This window comes from Ictalurus furcatus, chromosome 1, assembly GCF_023375685.1.
Source record: "Ictalurus furcatus strain D&B chromosome 1, Billie_1.0, whole genome shotgun sequence".
NCBI lineage: Eukaryota > Metazoa > Chordata > Actinopteri > Siluriformes > Ictaluridae > Ictalurus > Ictalurus furcatus.
Window position 1 is genome coordinate 20,280,435 of NC_071255.1, and position 19,154 is coordinate 20,299,588.

At 39.5% G+C, this 19,154-nt stretch overlaps 1 protein-coding gene across 1 annotated transcript in view; it reads left to right on the top strand.

The window, feature by feature from the left end:
- The window catches only part of grik2 (glutamate receptor, ionotropic, kainate 2), a 160,884-nt gene that overhangs the window by 119,976 nt on the left and 21,754 nt on the right, over positions 1–19,154 (top strand). Inside the window, exon 13 of the mRNA XM_053631695.1 lies at positions 1,234–1,451. Within this exon, the coding sequence (XP_053487670.1) occupies positions 1,234–1,451 (218 nt within the window). The remainder of the gene's footprint in view (positions 1–1,233; positions 1,452–19,154) is intronic.

Sequence of the window (19,154 nt, forward strand, 5' to 3'; positions counted from 1 at the left end):
AGTCCCAGTTGGTATTGGAAAACGTTTTTGCTTCAGTGAATAACTATCATTTAAAAACTGTATTTTGTGTTTACTTAGGTTGCCTTTGTTTTATCTTAGATTTGTTTTAATTTCTGAATTTAGTATGAGATATGTACAAAAAAAAAAAACAGAAGAAATCAGGATGTGGCAAATACTTTTCACAGCACTGTGTGTATCACTTAAAAAATAGATAGATGCTTCTATAATTAGCTTTCAATTGTTTTTATTTAGGTTAAGATAAAAATTACAAAATTAGGAGTAAAAGAGAATTGATGCAAATGTATAGCGACATGAAAATGTTATATCAGCACAAATCTACAAATCCAGAGAGGCTATTACTTAGTATTTATATTAGTATTAGTATTGGTATTAGTATTTGTCCAGTTATCTCACAATCATTAGTCAGTTTCCTTTAGGGAACAGTGAGATCACAGCTTATAAGTATAATTGTGTAATTGTGTAATTCACCATGCAGAAACTATGTGGGCAGAAGTCTGGACCTGGATTCGCTGTCATGTCCAAACTCTGGGCTTGAATGATGGGTCACTAGGCAGACTGTGAGAAAGTCAGTGTGGAGCCTGATTGAATCGTAGACAAAGCTCAACCCTGATTCACAGGAAGCACATCTTTCCCACAGTTCATTACTTGTACATGACTATTCCTGAATGCACAAACCCAAAGCTTACGGTTGCTTCTTAATGCTTGAGAAAAAGTGCTCTCTGACCCTTCTTACTCTTCAGCTTTAAAATCCCTTTCTTTCCCTTTCCTAACCCTATTCTCACATATACCCACTTCTCCTGCATGAAAGTTTAAAGAAAGCAATGAGGCTAATGTTTACAGAATATTGTGTAAGAGAAGTTAAAGAGTGAAAATATCATTTTATTTAAGCTTGATATTAACATAGTCACAGTTCCAGAATGACACTTCAGTATATAATGGAATGCAGACCCAGTGTTAGATAAAGACAAGTAAACTTCTTTCATGTTTTTGATTTTTTTCAAAGATCAATCCAGAGTAAGTACACAGTTAGCATGGTTGTTTCTCCCAGACTATGATGTTTTGTGTATTAGCAGTTTTATCCTTGCCCTGCAGCTCTACTCTGCTCTGCAACAGGGTGCTCAGACAAGACCATGTCTGGTTCTGCATGGGCAGACCCTCTCTAACTCTGATGTCGATCCTTCTCTGACTACTTTCTCTACTCCTCTCTAATAGGATCTGAGCTCATGCCCAAAGCCCTTTCCACCAGGATAGTAGGAGGTATCTGGTGGTTTTTCACCCTCATCATCATCTCCTCCTACACGGCTAACTTGGCCGCTTTCCTCACAGTGGAGAGGATGGAATCTCCCATTGATTCAGCCGATGACCTGGCCAAACAGACCAAAATTGAGTATGGTGTGGTGGAGGATGGCTCCACAATGACCTTCTTTAAAGTAAGTACTTTAAAGTGAGTTCTTTAAAGTGTTAAACTTCCAACCAAAGAGTAAAAGGTTTGTGTGTAGAGATTTACTATGACATATTTGGAGCATTTATAAATCTCACATTGTTGTACAATGGGCTTTTTTCTGTGTAATGCATCTACTGTATGTATCTATATCTATCTAACCTATACCTAGATTTTTTTTTAACTGCAGTATATTTAGAAAATGTCTGATTGTGGCATACTGGTGCAGCTCCAGAGCTCAGGGGAAGTTTCTGTTCATGCGCTCCCTGTGTCTGTGAGGGTTTGCTCCGGGTGCTCCACTTACATTACATTTATGTAATAGGGCAGACTCCCTTATCCAGAGCGACTTATATTTAGCTAATTTATACAACTGAGCATTTGAGGGTTAAGGGCCTTGCTCAAGGGCCGAGCAGTGGCAGCTTGGCAGTTGAACTCATGACCTTCCAATCAGTAGTCCAATGTCTTAACCACTGAGCTACCACTGACCTGACCCCACTTTCCTCCCACTCTCCACAAAAACATGCTGGTAGATGTATTGGCAACTCTAAATTGCCCCTAGGAGTGAATGAATGCGTGTTCATGATGTCCTGCAGTGGTCTGGCTTCTCATCTAAAGTGTATTCCTGCCTCATGCCAGTGTTGTTGGGATAGGTCCTGATCAGGATAAAGCACGTACTGAAAGTGAATGAATGATTGTGGGCCTGATTTAATAAGATTCAAAATTGCTTGTGCAATAGGATAAATTGCATGGTCAAATAACAGGCTCTAATGGCTTAGTGGTTAACACATTCGCCTTGTACCTTCGGGGTTGGGGATTTGATTCCTGCCTCTGCCCTGTGTGTGCGGAGCTTGCATGTCTATCCATGCATTGGCGGTTTCATCTGGGTAATCCGGTTTCCTCCCCCAGTCCAAAGATTTGTGTTGTTGGCTTCCAAAGGCATGCGTTGTAGGCATCTCTAAATTGTCTGTAGTGTGTGTGTGTCTGTGATTGTGCCCTGCGATGGGTTGGCACACCCTCCAGGGTGTCTCCCCCCTTGTGCCCTGAGTTCCCTGGGATAGGCTCCAGGCTCCCTGTGACCCTGTGTAGGATAAGCAGTACAGAAAATGATGGATTGGAGGATGGATGGATGGGTTGTGTGTGCATTAAATGTTCTCAGTAGCCATGGCAAGTTCAGGTCTCAGAGACACCCAGGTTAATATAGAGTGAATTATGGGAGTGATGTTGGAGTGGTGACAAGCCTTATCTTAAATGTGTGGAAATAACCGTGTATGTACACATTTGGATTTTTTGAATGTGATGTTTTAAGGAGCAAAAGACTAAAATACACTATAGTTAAATAATCATATACACTGGAATTTAATTTTGAGTATGACCATTTAATATGCTTCTACACAATGTATAAATACTGTAAATCTGTAGATTAGTTAATTCAGTAAATCAGTTCTCAGAACTCAGAAAAAATAACCCTGACAATGGATAGAAATATAAGAATACAAAAGGCTCATATGTCATCTAAGCTAATTATAGGCAGGATTTTTTTATCACTAAGGTCTGTCACCAAGCATAATGCAGTACATGCTATTCAGGTCAATACAGTGTTAAGTTCTGTCTGTGGGCAGCATGCTAGACTTGCATATACTCCCACAATCATGTGAAATGTTTGCTGCTGTGCATAAATGATTATTACAATGGCAGTATTTTAGAAGACAGACTGCTGCTTGGAGATCATGCCTGCTGCAGGTTTGAGATTACTCATTACCGGCTCACATTCGCTGAAGGAGAGAGAGATGAAACACATGGCCAGCTCTATGCCAGCAGGGAAATCTTTCCTATCTGCAAGGTCTTGTGTCCTTCCCTATCCTACTCTCCTTTACTCTCTGCAAAAATTGAGTGACTTTAAGGTTCATGTGCATATAAAAAAGAATGCTGCAGCCATCAAACACTGCAGAAGACATTTTGCCATGGCATGATATTCGAATACTTTCATAAAACAGGAATGGCATAATTTCAAGGGCACATTTTACATGCAGTATAGGCTATGTCTGATGAAATTCATCTCAGTTGCTAGAAACTTGCATTCCCACTTTAACCTGGTCATGATAACCTGGCTGAAATATAGCCATACTGTAGCACTTATTGACACAGGGGCAGTAAATGTAATGAGAGCTTTATTTCTAAGCATGTCCATGTTTGCAGGTGCTGATTCATTGATGCATTGATAGTCTGTGAGTCTGATTGACAGCTGGATGAACTGGCTAATAAACCAGTAAAGTGAGCTGAGCATATTGAGTGAACATACTGCAATGTTGATGTACAGCCAGTCAGTGCTCCCATGAGTAAAAATAACTTTTAGGCCTAAACAAAATAAATGCACTTACATATAGAATGGAACGACAACAGAAATCCCTCCGGTTTATGTAATTACTGTGTTAGATTTACTCAACGAAAACAGACAATTAATGATACCTGATTATGTAAATGTCAGCATGGGATATACTGTGAAACTGTAAATAAGGTGCCACACACACACACACACACACACACAGCCCTCCACCCCACCAACCCAACCTACACACACCAGTCGGTTTGAACTTCCCATCCATAAACAATAAATTATTCAGGTGAAGAATCTCTGGCGTACTATTATTGGATCTGGCTTGTGAGATGTCATTGGGTGGCTACTGCGGGAGGAAAGGTCTTATGCCAACAGATGAGAGAAATTCCTACTGTGATAGGCCCTGATTATTACACTCATTTTGCTTATTCTATTCAATGGTTCTGGGGTTTGGAACCTGACAAGTGTGTGCCTTGGGTTCCTCATTGTTTAGTCACAGAGAAGTGAAATAAATAGACCTTCTTTCTGATTGCTGTGGTTCCTCTATTGATCAGGTAAAAAAAAATAATCTATACAAATATCTTGCACATTTCAAATCATCTTTGCTGTTTGCTGTTCTACTAAAGAAGACAAGGCAGTCTGACTTCAAATAATAGTGAGGCATTGGCATGATAAACTACTGTACATGTCTTTCATACCCAGACACTCTATCAGCTAGGTATATGTAATTAGTAGAGATGATTCTTTAAAAACTACTAAGTTTTTTTAAATTTTAATTGTTTTTTAACTGAAACACTTTTTCCACACAAAAAAAACACTTACATTGTAAATGTAATATATTAAAAAATATGTACCAAAGTATAAAGTGTAAATATAATGAAATCAATGCTCCCAAAAGAAAAAAACAGAAAAAGTCTGTTTATACTGTATGTAAAGCGTTCCAAAAATAAATGTCTTTTTAAAAATCCAACTCCAATATTTCTTCGATATCTGATACCCCATTTTTTGGTGATATTGGCTGATATAAGAACATAAGCATGTTATATACTATAGCTACACAATATTTTATAATGCCTGCCATATTGTTATGTTACAAGCCCAATTCCGAAAAAAGAGTCATTTGAAAATTCAATTCACCCTATACTATGCTGAAAGCACATTATTAACACATTATGTGATGTTCTACTTTGTGAATTTAATTTATTTTTTGAAAATATACAATCATTTCAAATCTAATGACTGCAACACACTCCAAAAAAGTGTGGACAGTTGACTGTTTACCTCTGTGTAACATCACCTTTTCTTTTAATAACACTTAAGCGTTTGAGCACTGAAGACACCAGTTGGTTAAATTTAGCAAGTGGAATTTTCCCCGATTCATCCATTATGCATTATTTCAGCTGCGCTGTACAATGCGTTCATTGCCTTATTTTGCACTTCATAATGTGCCACACATTCTTAATCAAAGACAGGTCAGGACTGCGGGCGGGCCATGCTAGCACCTGCACTCTCTGCTTATGCAACCATGCGCTTGTAATCCGGCAGAATGTGGTTTGGCATTGTCCTGCTCTAAATGGCAGCATATGTTGCTCCAAAATGTGTACATATTTTCTGCTTTAATTGTGACCTCACAGATGTGGAAGTTACCCATGCCATGGGCACTGACACACCCCCATACCATGACAGCTGCTGGCTTTTGGACCTGATGCTGATAACAGCTGGGATGGTCCTTTTCCTCTTTGGTCCGGAGAACACGACGACTGTTTTGTCCAAAAACTATTTGAAATGTTGACTCGTCGGACCACAAAACACGATTCCACTGTGCTACTGTCCATCTCAGATGAGAAAGAGCCCAGAGAAGTCAGCGGTGCTTCTGGACAATGTTGATGTATGACTTCTGCTTTGCATAGTAAAGTGTTAACTTTTAAGACAGTGACATCTGAGGGATCGGAGGTCACACACATTCAGAAGTGGTTTTCGGCCTTGACCTTTACGCACTGAGATTTGACCGGATTCCTTGAATCTTTTAATTATATTGTGCACTGTAGAAGGTGAAATTCCCAAAACCTACCAATTTGTCTTTTTGGAATGTTGTTGTCAAAGTGTTGGATTATTTGCTGTTGTATCTGTTGGCAGATTAGCGAGCCTCAACCCATCCTTGCTCTTTTTTGGAGGCTCCTTATATACTATGATTAGACAATTGCCTCACCTGTTTCACATCACCTTCTTATTTCAACTTGTCACATCTCTGTTAGTCCTAAATTGCCCCTGTCCCAACTTTTTTGGAAGGTGTTGCATACATCAATTTCAAAATAAACATTCACAAAACCTTCAAAAAAATATGCAGTTGATTAGGTAAAACATCAAATACCTTTATACGTTTTTATTTAAATCCAAATCAAAGTACATTTATAAATCACTCCTCTTTGTTTTGTCCCAACTTTTTTTTGTATATTTTTTGTATATAAAGCATTAAAATATCTGTTCATAATAACATTATAGGAAATAACCATGTAATGCACTGTAATCCATACTCTGATATAGTATTACACATTATAACATGCAGTTTTGGTATTGGTTTTTAAATTGTACTTTAAGTGGTGATAAAATTATATTACATTTATATCTAAATATATTTCTAATTTAATGTGAATTAAAAAAAAAAAAAAGAAGTCAAGTTAGCATTTAAACCCTCAGTATTTAATAATCTCAGTATGTATAATCGGGTAGTGTATAATGCACTATTATTTAAATCTTGTTGTACAGATTTCACACCAGAGGCTGTTATAGTGCATTAGAACAATAGTGTCTGCAATGATGTTATGAATATATACTGTAAAGAATTATGACTTAAAGTATTATAAATGTAACTATATTCAAGCAATTATGCATGTTTAATTATGCATGTTAGGCATAAGTTAGTTAGGTATAAGATACAGTATATATGCTTCATAATATTATAAATGTATTTATAATTTATTAAGCAAGAAGAAGGAAGGAAGGTGTCCTTCAGTCTTTCTGCTAAGTACAGCAGTACACTCTTACCTATGTTCACCTCCTTTACTACTGCTTGGGAGCTGCACCTTCTCTTACACTCCTCCTGGAGGGAGAAATCCCTCCTCCTCTTGCTCCCCTCCTCCTGCTGCTGTCAACATTTCACTAATTTGTTGCAGAGGATTTCACACAATCAGATAAAACCTCTTTGCTCTCTCATACTCACATACCGTGCACACACACACACACACACACACACACACACACACACACACACACACACACACACACTCACTTTCACACTCACTCATGCAGATGCATCAGTGTATTTTCCACATTCACATATTTTCTTGCTGTGTTCTCCTTATCAGGCTTCAGTGCACCTTATTTTGCTGTGGCCCATGAGGTGGATCCCTGCAGGACTGGTAGTGCTCTGCACTGAGTTTATAAGCTGTGATAGAGAGTGGAGCTGAATCACTGCCACTGATGCAATCTGGCCAGCAGGCATGGAGAGCGGCTACAGCCACAGGGGAAGGAATGGGTCTGAGAATAGAGCCTGCTCTGTGAGTCAGCCACTGTATAACTAATATGACAAAATGCTCCAGAAGCAATGCATTTAAATAGAGATATAAATGTGCAGGAAATCACAGGTTAAGAGATAGCATTATGTGGGCAGGTCATATATTCATTCTGTAACAATATATTGTGACTATATGAATACTCAGGTTGGCCAGTTTTCCTGTGTTCCTTTGTATATTTTAACAATAAACCCTATTTATGGTGCTCTGATATATCCTCCTAAGTCCTATATTACAGACATCTTAACCATTGTTCCATCCCTTTGTTTTTATTCTGTGATGCTTTCTCACCTTATCTCATCCCTAACTGATAAGAAGACAGGTCAATAAGGCCAGACATTTCCCTGATGCAGTCCTTTCGTTTTATCTACATACACCATGAGACAGACCGCTCAACTAAAGGTCAACACCCAGAATAAACTAGTTACAGTCTGAAACATTGGCTGTATGGCTAAAGCAACAACAACTACAGTCACACTCATGTGAACACACACTGCTTTAGGGTCTGAATATTATTATGTGTCTAGTACAAACATTTAGCCCATTAGATTGTGTGTGTTTTTAATTCTGTCTTTGAATTAAGCAATTATTCTCCTTTCACATGTTGCTGCTTCTGTTTTACTTAACAGCACTACGTAATTATTATCATATAATTAATCAAAATAACAAAAGCAAGCATCTTGCTATGGATCCACTAGAAAATCTGGAGGCTTTTCTTATCTAGTCTAATCTAATGACAAATTGTTTGTTGATAACATCTTATCGCCACTATTTAGCAAATGTGCATTGTTACATATAGTAAAGTTGATTGTGTTGCATTTTATGGCCTTTCCTCTTTTCTTTTTGATCACATCCCACCAATATATATATATATATATATATATATATATATATATATATATATATATATATATATATATATATATATATATATATATTGTTTATAGTTCATAAATACATATATATGTATATTTTATATATATATATATATATATATATATATATATATATATATATATATATATATATATATAAAATATACATATATATGTATTTATGAACTATAACCAAAGTTCAGTTAAAGAAAAACTCTCTAATAGCAGCCAAACATCCTCATTTCACACTGCAAACTCATTTGCCAAGCAAGCCCAATAGAAAATCTATCGGTGCAATTGTCTCTCCAACTGACATGCACTTGCACTCAAGTAAATCATTCAGGGTGCAAAGACCATCCATTATGTGGAAACTGAAAGCAACCATTTTACATGCTCTCACATTATACTAATGGCTGCAATTCAAAACTATTTACATGTTACTGAAATGGTGGCTAAATCTGGGGTGGGGTGGGAGTCGGGGTGCTTAAAATGCTCAAAATACCCAAAATCAAGGACAGACACACATTTTCATTGCTTAAACAACAAATATTTCTCTACAGTTATAAGCAGTTTATTTGACTTCCATGAAAAAACAAACAGACTTGACGGTTACTAAGTATGCTGTAAATGCATCTCTGATCTCTGTAGATATCTCTGTAGATAGATAGATAGATAGATAGATAGAGAGAGAGATAAAGATAGAGAGAGAGAGAGAGAGAGAGAGAGATAGATAGATAGATAGATAGATAGATAGATAGATAGATAGATAGATAGATTTAAATTCTTAGAAATATGTAATAAGCGTTTACTATATCTCCCCATGCAATGATGAACAAACTTAGTCATGAATTGGCTCACCTATGCCATTTAATTTAAGCACTGAATGCATTCTGCTGGTTTCAAGTGTCTCAACCACCTGCTAAGCCACAAGAGAGCCTGTGTAGTTAAATTGAGAGGCCCTAATGGTTTACTGTTGATTAAAGGTTATAACTGCATGTTGTCCTTTAGTGTCCCCATTCATCACTGCCACTACCATTAGCATCACAATCCAAAATATTGGATTTACAAGAGGAAATGTCCTCAAAGCAGTAACCAATAGCTGCACCCCAGTCCATCTAATTACCTCACTGAACACATGCAGATCAAGGTGTCAATGACAAATAATGGCATGTTGTGGTCTTACAGGTCTCACAATGAAGGCCTGGGGAGCTAATTACAGACTTTCTAATACTGTTCTATCACAAAGCAGTATAGTGACATTTTTGTCTTCAAATCAAATGTAGACCAAAATGACAGGTAGTGAAAAAAAGAATACAATCAGAAGTTATATTTTGCTAAAATTGTCCTTATAGAATGAAGGGTTCTGTTTTCATAATAATTGCAAACACAAATAGATGGTCATGATATTGTATGAATAACTGAGGTTTTAGGTTTGGTATTTAATTAATTTACAAAATGCTCCTAACTATTTACATTCAACTAATTAATTAATGTGTGTGGAGGATGTATGTAAGCTTTTCATTACATATGACAATAAACTTACTTAGAGTCCACCCATGTAAATATAACGTATCAGGGATTGTAGAGGGAGGCGGATACAACTGCAGATAATTTATTATGTGAAGTACAACAACAACAACAAAAAACCCCCTAAGACTGTAAAAACAAGAACCGTAAACATCAACTGTGAATACAAGGCAAAAAACATATTCCTTGATTATGCAGTATGGAACCACTGGACACTGTGAATACTGTGCTAAACCATAATGCAACGGGACTGATGCAGAAGAACTGCCAGAATCCACACCACATAGTACATCTGGATTGTATTGATGCTTACCACTTATACTGATCAGTATGTACTGTATCCATGGCCGAGCAGTAGGTACTGAATCGAATGCAGTAGGTACTGTCACAGTATGCAATTTCAGATGCAGCCACACATATGAATAGTTCAGCCAGACATTATGCTTAGTGTAAATTTACTGTACATTTATGGCATTTGGCAGACACCCTTATACAGAGTGACTAACAGAAGTGTTTTGAAGTCTTTACATCCTGATACTGGTTCACTAGGTCAGGGACTAAGAGTACTATCAGTGTAAAAAAGCCTATTGCGTAGGTAGTATAATATGAGAAACACAAGAAAACAAGATTTTCTTGATTTTTTTTTTTAAAATAACAAAAGTTCTATGTATTTTAAGTTGTCATTTAATGTTGCCGAAATACAACACTTACACAGCTGTTGCTAAATAAATTGGATTTTTGTGTAGTGTAATTTTAATTAGGCTACTTTATTCAATGTACATGTATTATTATTATTATTATTAATGGACATGTAGTTTCAACTTGAATTTTAAGTAGAAGAGATATAACTGGACATCTTGGACACCATCCATCCATCCATCCATCCATTTTCCAGAACTCATCCTATACAGCATCACAGGGAGCCTGGAGCCTATCCCAGGGAACTCCGGGCAAAAGGTGGGGGACACCCTGGATGGGGTGCCAACCCCTTGCAGGGCACAATCCCATTCAGGCTGGATTGCCACAACTCAGGAAAACCACACAAAAAGACTTGAAAATAGCCCATTTTATTTCTCAGTCTTTTCATGGGAAACATGTTCACCATTGTACACATGAATATCTGATGTGCAGTATTTTCTAAAAGCTTCATTATCACCTTTTATGACTATTAACCACCCATAATCCCCCTTTCCATCTCCCAATCTTTGCAATATACCTTACAACAGAAAATGTTCTGTGCATTGTAGATACACAGTCTGCACTTACATTTTCCATTTGTTTACCATTACACATTTACAGAAATTGATTAAATTTAATTTTGATTATTTGCTTTGAAACAAGAGATTGGTGGCCATGTATTATTTTTAAACCAGCATAGAAAACCTCCACCCAAAACTTTGCCTTTTCTGCCCACAACCTTGTTCCAAAACAAGCCCAATTTGGCATAAAAACTGAGACCTTGGCTACCCTGCATTCAGGGTATATTCCTGAAAACGATTAATCTAGGCCAGCCTTCATAGTTTGTTGAATTTTTTTATGTTCATTTTTTAAAATCTTTATTTAATTCCACTAGTAATGCAGACTTCACTTCCTGTCATCTCTAGCTTGTGCTTGATAGTGGTCTCATTGGAATGTGGTAGACACCATTGTTTTATGAATGTTACATCTCTGATAGTGGTGCGTATCAAATTAATCAAAGCCTCAGATCTGATATGGAAGTATGAACAGTGCCAATCTGTGGCCACTTGAACATGATCAAAAGATTAGAGAAATCACTTATAATCAGACCTCACACTCGGAGCTCAGATGAAATAAATCTGCATCAAAGATGAAAATTTGACTGTGCTAGAGAGAGAACACTAAGTAGAAAGATAATGAATAAGATGGAGTTGGTTATTAGAGACGTGAGAGATAGAGAAATGAGTGTTTATCATCTCATATCATGGGGATTCTTGAAGTGTCTTCAGCCCTGTGTGTTGTTGGAGATCTTCAGGTAACTGTATAACAAACAGAAATAAAATCTTATTAATGATTGATATGAAATTATCATAAAAATGCTCCAAGCAACATTTGCTGCATGTAACAAAAATACTTTTATTGTTTTTCATAAGAATCAAAAAGAGGATGTTCTTTTAATATTAAAAGTAACTTAGATTTTGATATTCTTTTGTTACGCATCTGTGTGTGTATTGGGAGGAACACAATGGCACTATCTGCATTTGTTTCTGTATTTAGATTTAAGTGGACATGGCCTAAAGCAGAGTTTTTTTTTGTCTTTTTTAATGAACCATACCAGTATGAATCAGTGGAAAACACTTGGGGTAAACAGAGGTAGAAATGCCAGCACTGTCAGCATGGTCTGTGAATTCTGGCTCAAACAGTTTATAATTGGCCTTAACTAGAAATTTTCATGTAACTGTTTATTTATGTATTTTTTTAAAAAACTAATTTGCTCATTTTGTACATGCCAGCAATGTTTTTTTTTTTTTTTTTTTTAAATTTAGTTGGTTCTATTTCCCAAAATCTGAATGAATTAGTAGCCTGATTTAAACCACCAAGACCCTGACCAGACAGGTACTAAGGATGAATGAAGTGATGTAAACACACTGCACAGTACCTGCATGAAAAGGGGGAAAGGCAGAAAAAAAAAAAATCACTTTTTGGAGTCCCGCTGGATCCTAGTCCAAGTGCACACCTCTAGTCTCAATAAAATGCTCCGTGAAAAGTCGGGCTCCGTGAAGTGGACTTCATTCTTATCTGTATTCATATCTGAACACATCTGTTCATTCAAAGCAATGTATTCATATTCACTTATATCCCTAGTATGTTTCAACAGAGAGAGTGAAGCCTAGCACATTCCTCCAAAGAGAAATGGTGAGCTCACAGAATTATTAAACATGCATGGAGGAGATGCTAACTTGTCTCTTTTTTATACACTCACCATGCACTTAAATACATGCAGGTGTACACATGTACACCTGCACATTCATGCAGTTATCCAATCAGCCAATGGTGTAGCGGCATCACTTTGTGTAAACCAGCTCATATTGCACCAACATCCATGCCATGGTTAAAGTTACAGAGCTTTTTTTAGAGCAAAGTCACAGTTTTACCCCATACTGATGTTTGGTGAGCACATTAACTGAAGGTCTTGACCTGTATCTGCATGATTTTATGCATTGTGCTGCTGCCACACAATTGGCTGATTGTAAGTGCAGGTGTACCCATTGGTTGGCAAGTGTACATAAATGCAAATGTATAAATTTGATACATGGGATTGATAGATGAGAGATTAATGCCATCCTTCCCTCTCAAAGAGCTCCCAATCATAAAGTGAATGCTTGTCCGTTGCCAGAAAGCGATAAAATCACCATTTCCAAGTGATTTTGCTTGTGGTTAAATTTGTTAGGATTGAAGCTAGTGTTACAAGCTAACATTCTATTTATGCAAAATACACTGAATTGATATTAAAATCTCAGCCTGCTGTTATGTTCAGGAAAAATATTGTAGGTAAAAATGAGCCAATCTGATGAACAAAAAAAAGCAAAATGTCTGACAGTGTGGGGGAAGTCAGGGCAGGGTTGAGAATAGGAACAGAACAGATTGAATAGAATCTTCGAGCTTTTGTATTCGTGGGTTTGTTTGAGGGAGAAACAGACACATAACACAATTATCACATGCTCACATTCTAACTGTGCTACAAGAGTGTTAGATCAAATCACTTGTTTTAAGATGGGTCAATTTTACTCACCAACACAGGGTCACATCACCAGCAGAAGGAACTATTAAGACATCAAGCTTTGCATGATCCTCTTCAGAATTAGGCGAGCAAAAAAAATAAACCTTTACTTTTGTCTTAAACTTACTAGCATGGAAAAGTACACTCTTAAGTAATTGTATGTAATTTGAAGTTGCCAATTTCCCAGATTACATTTGGAATATTTAGGTGTTTGTTGTAATGTTTTAGATTTTCTTCCGTTGTCTGCCATTCTGAGATAAATTGAGACTGTCTCAAGTTCTGAAAATCTAACTGTTGGCCAATTGTGCAAGATTGGTGTTGGAGGTAAATTTCTCTCTACTGTTTTCTCTCTTACACACTTTCTCTCATCCTACCTCAGTCTGGTGTTTCTGCCTTATCAGCACTCTATATTCTGCATGCTCAATCGGCTTGTCAAGGGTGACTCCAAAAGATTCTGATAGGCACTCGGAAAATCACCCAGTTGATCTAAAATATCGACCCACCACAAGAAGTCATTACACACAATAATGGCAGGAGAGACCTTGAAGATGTGACTTAATTAGGTTTCAAATGCCTATAGTATGGTTTCTGAGGGAGAATAAAACTTGTGTTCTAAACAGCAGTTTAATTTGCTGAAGTACAAGACAACATTACCTGGCATATTACATTTTTTTCAAGGAAATTTTTCGCAGGAAATATCTATATTTATTATTGACAAACTAAGTTGACCTTTTTCAGTATACCTTTTTGGAGGTAAAGGGGGGGGGGTAAAGGGAGGGGGGGTGTGATTAGTCATGTGATGGGATTTGTAGGTCGTTGGCTGGCTGAGAGTTCTGGGAAATGGAGTTTGGGTTTTGAAATGAGAGACTTGGCAACTGAATGTAGTATGATTGCCTTACAGAAAGTAGACTTAATTTACCACAACACATATTGAACAACTGAAAACTACTGAAAGTGGCATAAATATTTAAATAAATATACAACCCCAATTCCAAAAAAGTTGGGACACTATAGAAAATGCAAAAAAACAAGCAAAAAGAAACCTTTGAAAATTCAATTCACCCTGTATTATATTGAAAGCACATTATTAACACATTATGTGATGTTTTACTTTGTGAATTTAATTTACTTTTGAAAATATACACTCATTTCAAATCTGATCACTGCAACACACTCCAAAAAAGCTGGGACAGTTGACTGTTTACCACTGTGTAACATCACCTTTTCTTTTAATAACACTTATTAAGCGTTTGTATATAGTGTTTCCAAATAGCAAAAAAAATAAATCATCGAAAATGGCATTTAGAGCCCTGGATGAAGGGTCTGGATGTTTTATGATGTTAACTGGTTTTCCCTTAATGGGTTGTTTTTGTTACCAGGAAATTAGAATATTAATGCATTTAATCTCTAACACATCTGTTTTAGTTGATAAAGAACTTCTTAAGACAATGATAAGTCTTCAAGAAGGTAGATCACCGGGAACAGGGTTGGTGACCACTGATTTAGATCATACTTTAACACATATGCTTTGAGTATAGAACATGCATTTCCTGAAGATTAGGCTTCTAACACTCTTTATTTTTTACATAGGTGCTCAGTTTATGTGAGAACATTTTTAATTATGGCACTATTTTCATGTCATCATGTACCACTGCTCTTCATGATCATGGTATTGTACATTCTCTGTATTTCCATGAGCATCAGTGCAATCAGTGAAAAAAGAGTTAATACATTAGCAGAAGTGTGTTTATGTTATGCCCCAACGAACTCGCGGCTGCAGTTCCCAGCGTGTAGTGCTGCCCATGGACATGGCGGACGAGGACTACACTTCCCAGCCATGCCCGCACTCGAGTTCGCCGGAGTTCTGATTACAACACCTGTACTGCGGCTCTCACGATGCATCACCACCGGCCGCCTCAGCGTATGTTCAGACCACACCGGCTGCGCACTTCCCAGCGCCGGCTGCGCACATTCCCACCAACACACGATCTCATTCCTAGGGTATGTCATTAGCCCAAGGGGAGTCGCCATGGACCAGCACAAGATTCAAGCGGGCGTGGAATGGCCCACTCCTCGAACCGTCAGGGAGTTGCAGCGTTTCCTTGGCTTCGCCAACTTCTATCGGTGATTCATTCAAGACTTTAGTAAGGTGGCGCAACCCCTAACATCCCTCCTGATCCTACCACAGCCCCCATCCTCAGACACCCGGATCCCTCCAGGCCGTTTGTCGTGGAAGTTGATGCATCTGAAGCGGGAGTGGGGGTTATCCTGTCTCAAAGATTTAGAGATAGACCCAAGTTGCACCCCGTGGCATTCTTTTCCTGGAAGTTGCCGCCAGCGGAATGCAACTATGATGTGGGGAACCGAGAACTCCTGGCTGTTAAGCTGGCCCTAGAGGAGTGGAGATACTGGCTGGAAGGAGCCGCCCACCCATTTATTATTTATACGGACCATAAGAACTTGGAGTATCTGAGAACCGCAAAACGCCTCACGCCTCGCCAGGCTCGCTGGTGCATATTCTTTTCCAGGTTCCAATTCACCCTGTCTTATAGGCCCGGCTCAAATAACACAAAAGCCGATGCACTGTCCCGTACCCACTCCCCAGAGGGGCTGGCGGACCAGGAGAGTTATAGTGTACCTCCCTCCTGCATAGTGGGCGCCTTGGAGTGGACCCTAGAGCAAACCTTAGCCCGTATCCCCAGGTCACGAATCCCAGCAGCCTGTCCTCCCAGTAAACAGTTCGTACCGAAACGGTATCGTTTAGAACTCATCACCTGGGCCCACACAACATTGGCGACGGGTCACCCGGGGGCCCGCCGCACGTACCAACTGCTGGCCGAAAAGTACTGGTGGCGGAACATGCCTAGGGAGGTTCAGCGCATCGTATCCTCATGTTCCACTTGTGCTCAGTCCAAGGGACCACGTGCTCTACCTGCCGGGAGGTTGGTGCCTCTACCCATACCTGAACGCCCGTGGTCCCACCTGGCCAAAGATTTCATAACGGACTTGCTGAAGTCGCAGGGAAATACCGTGATATTGGTGGTCGTCGATCAGTTTTTGAAATCCCTGCGCCTAATTCCTCTACCGGCGATTCCATCCGCCTTTACCACAGCGGAACTCCTTTTCCAACATGTATTTCAGTACTTTGGCATCCCCGAGGACATTGTGACTGACAGGGGTCCACAGTTCACATCTCGTGTTTGGGCCAGCTTCATGGAGAAGATGGGGTCACCGTTAACCTCACTTCCGGGTACCACCCCCAGGCCAACAGACAGGCAGAACGGGCCAACCAAGAGGTCATACAGTTCCTTCGGAGCTTCTGTTCCACCAACCCACGGGACTGGAGCCACTTCCTACCGTGGGTGGAATACGCTCAGAACTCGCTACGGCATTCCGCCACACAGCTCACCCTATTTCAGTGTGTCTTGGGTTACCAGCCACCATTGTTCCCCTGGAACGCATCCCACACGGACTCACCAGCAGTAGATGAGTGGTTCCGCCGGAGAGAACAGGTCTGGGAACACGCCCATCAACAGCTGATGCAGGCGTCCCACACTGCCAAACAAAAGGCCGACCGGCGTCGGAGGGATCACCCCAATTATCGACCCGGGGATGGGGTGTGGCTCTCCACAAGAGATTTAAGGTGACCACTCCTGGGCAAGAAGCTTCAACCTAAATATATCGGGCCCTTCCGAGTCCTGAGACAGATTAATGAGGTCACGTATCGCCTGGACCTACCAAAACACAGTCGCATCGCCCCGTCTTTAAACTTCTCGCTCCTCAAACCTGTGATACCGGGCCCCTTGGCCACAGCGGTGCCGGAAGACTCCTCACCGGAACCGCTGGAGATTGAAGGCCGCCCAGCCTACCGAGTCCGCGACATTCTGAACTCCAGACGTAGGAGAGGAAGACTCGAGTATCTAGTAGACTGGGAGGACCAGAGGAGTAGTGCTGGGTCCCAGCCCAAAACATTCTAGACATAAATCTGTGTAGAGACTTCCACGTGGCTCATCCAGACAAACCGGGTCCCCGGAGGAGAGGGAGGCCTTGGAGGGATTCGGCTCCCGGAGTGAGCCCTCTCCGGGGGGGGCTCTGTTACGCCACGGCGAACTCATGGCTGCAGTTCCCAGCATGTAGTGCCGCCCATGGACATGGCGAACGAGGACTACACTTCCCAGCCATGCCCGTGCTCGAGTTCGCCAGAGATCTGATTACGAACACCTGCACTACATCAAAAGTTATAAAATGGCCTCGTTAACGTCAGCTGCTTGCGAAGTAAACGCTCAGCAGCCTAGTCTCTGTTCGTGCACTAAGCCTTAATTTCATATACGTTTACCTGGTTTCGATATTCGCTTGTCTTTAGATTACGCTTCTGAATATGCCCCGTATAACCCGATTGCCCGATTATTCTGACCTTGATTTCGTTCCATCTGTCGTCTTCTGTATGTAATCCAGATTGCCAGTCCGCGTTTGTCTTCGCCAAGGAATCGTAACAGTTTAGTTGTTGCTATCCGATCAAATCAGCTCTTCTACTTCCCTTTATGAACCATGTGCAGTGCAGCACAGTGTCATTTTCATAATAACATGGCATTATTTTTCACTTATAGATTTCATATGACATTTAGTGGTGGTGTCAGAGAGATACAGTTGCGAACAGTTTAATTTAAGGAGCCAACAGTCCAAAAATGAGAAAAAGGACAAAAGTTATAGATACAATAACATTACAATAACTATCAAAAGATACAATAACTCTCAAAAACAAGAGTTGGGTATCATTATTAAAAAGCAAACATTTGCTGCAAAGAACATCAGCTACAAACTGCACAGTCATAACAATGTGTAGATTAAGTTGTTAAATAAAGCATATAGTCAAGTCATGTGGGTTTTTATTGTCATTCCTCTATATAGCTTGTATAAATTGGAATGAGATGACGTTTCTTTAGGAGCAGGTGCAACATGGAACAATGCGCAAGACTACATAAAGTGCAAATACACAACAGTGTGAGACGAGTGCAAAAAAAATAAATACAAAGAACAAAACAATAAATACACAGTAGAATAGATACACAGAACATGGACTGTAAATTGTAAACATGGACTGTAAACTGTAAGCTGTTGTGTAATGTAGCAGCACAAATATAGCAGCAATACTGGCAGCAAAAACAAGTTCCATAGTATAAAGTGACTGATGCAGCTATGTAAAGTGCAGTGTGAGTGGTACTGAGTCTTACTGGTTAGTCCATGTGCAGTGGTACTGAGTCTTACTGGGTTAGGTATTCGGCTAGCCCAGGTGAGCGTTGGGAGGCAGCAGGGTGTTGAGTCATCTGACTGCCTCAGGAAAGAAACTGTTGCAGAATCTGCTGGTGGTGGCGGCACGGATGCTCCTGTACCTTCTGCCAGATGGCATTAGGGTGAATAGTCCATGAAAATGGTGAGAGGGGTCGATCGCAATACTTGTGGCTTTGCGGATACAGCAATTGTTCAAGGAGGTGTAGATGGTGGGTAAAGAGACCCTGATTATCTTTTCAGATGTCCTCACAATTCACTGCAGTGAAAGTGGAAGTATGTGATTTAAACGGATTTATAGGCAGTGTAGGTCTTATTCATGTGCAGAGCTATAATGAAAGGAAAAACAGGACAGATG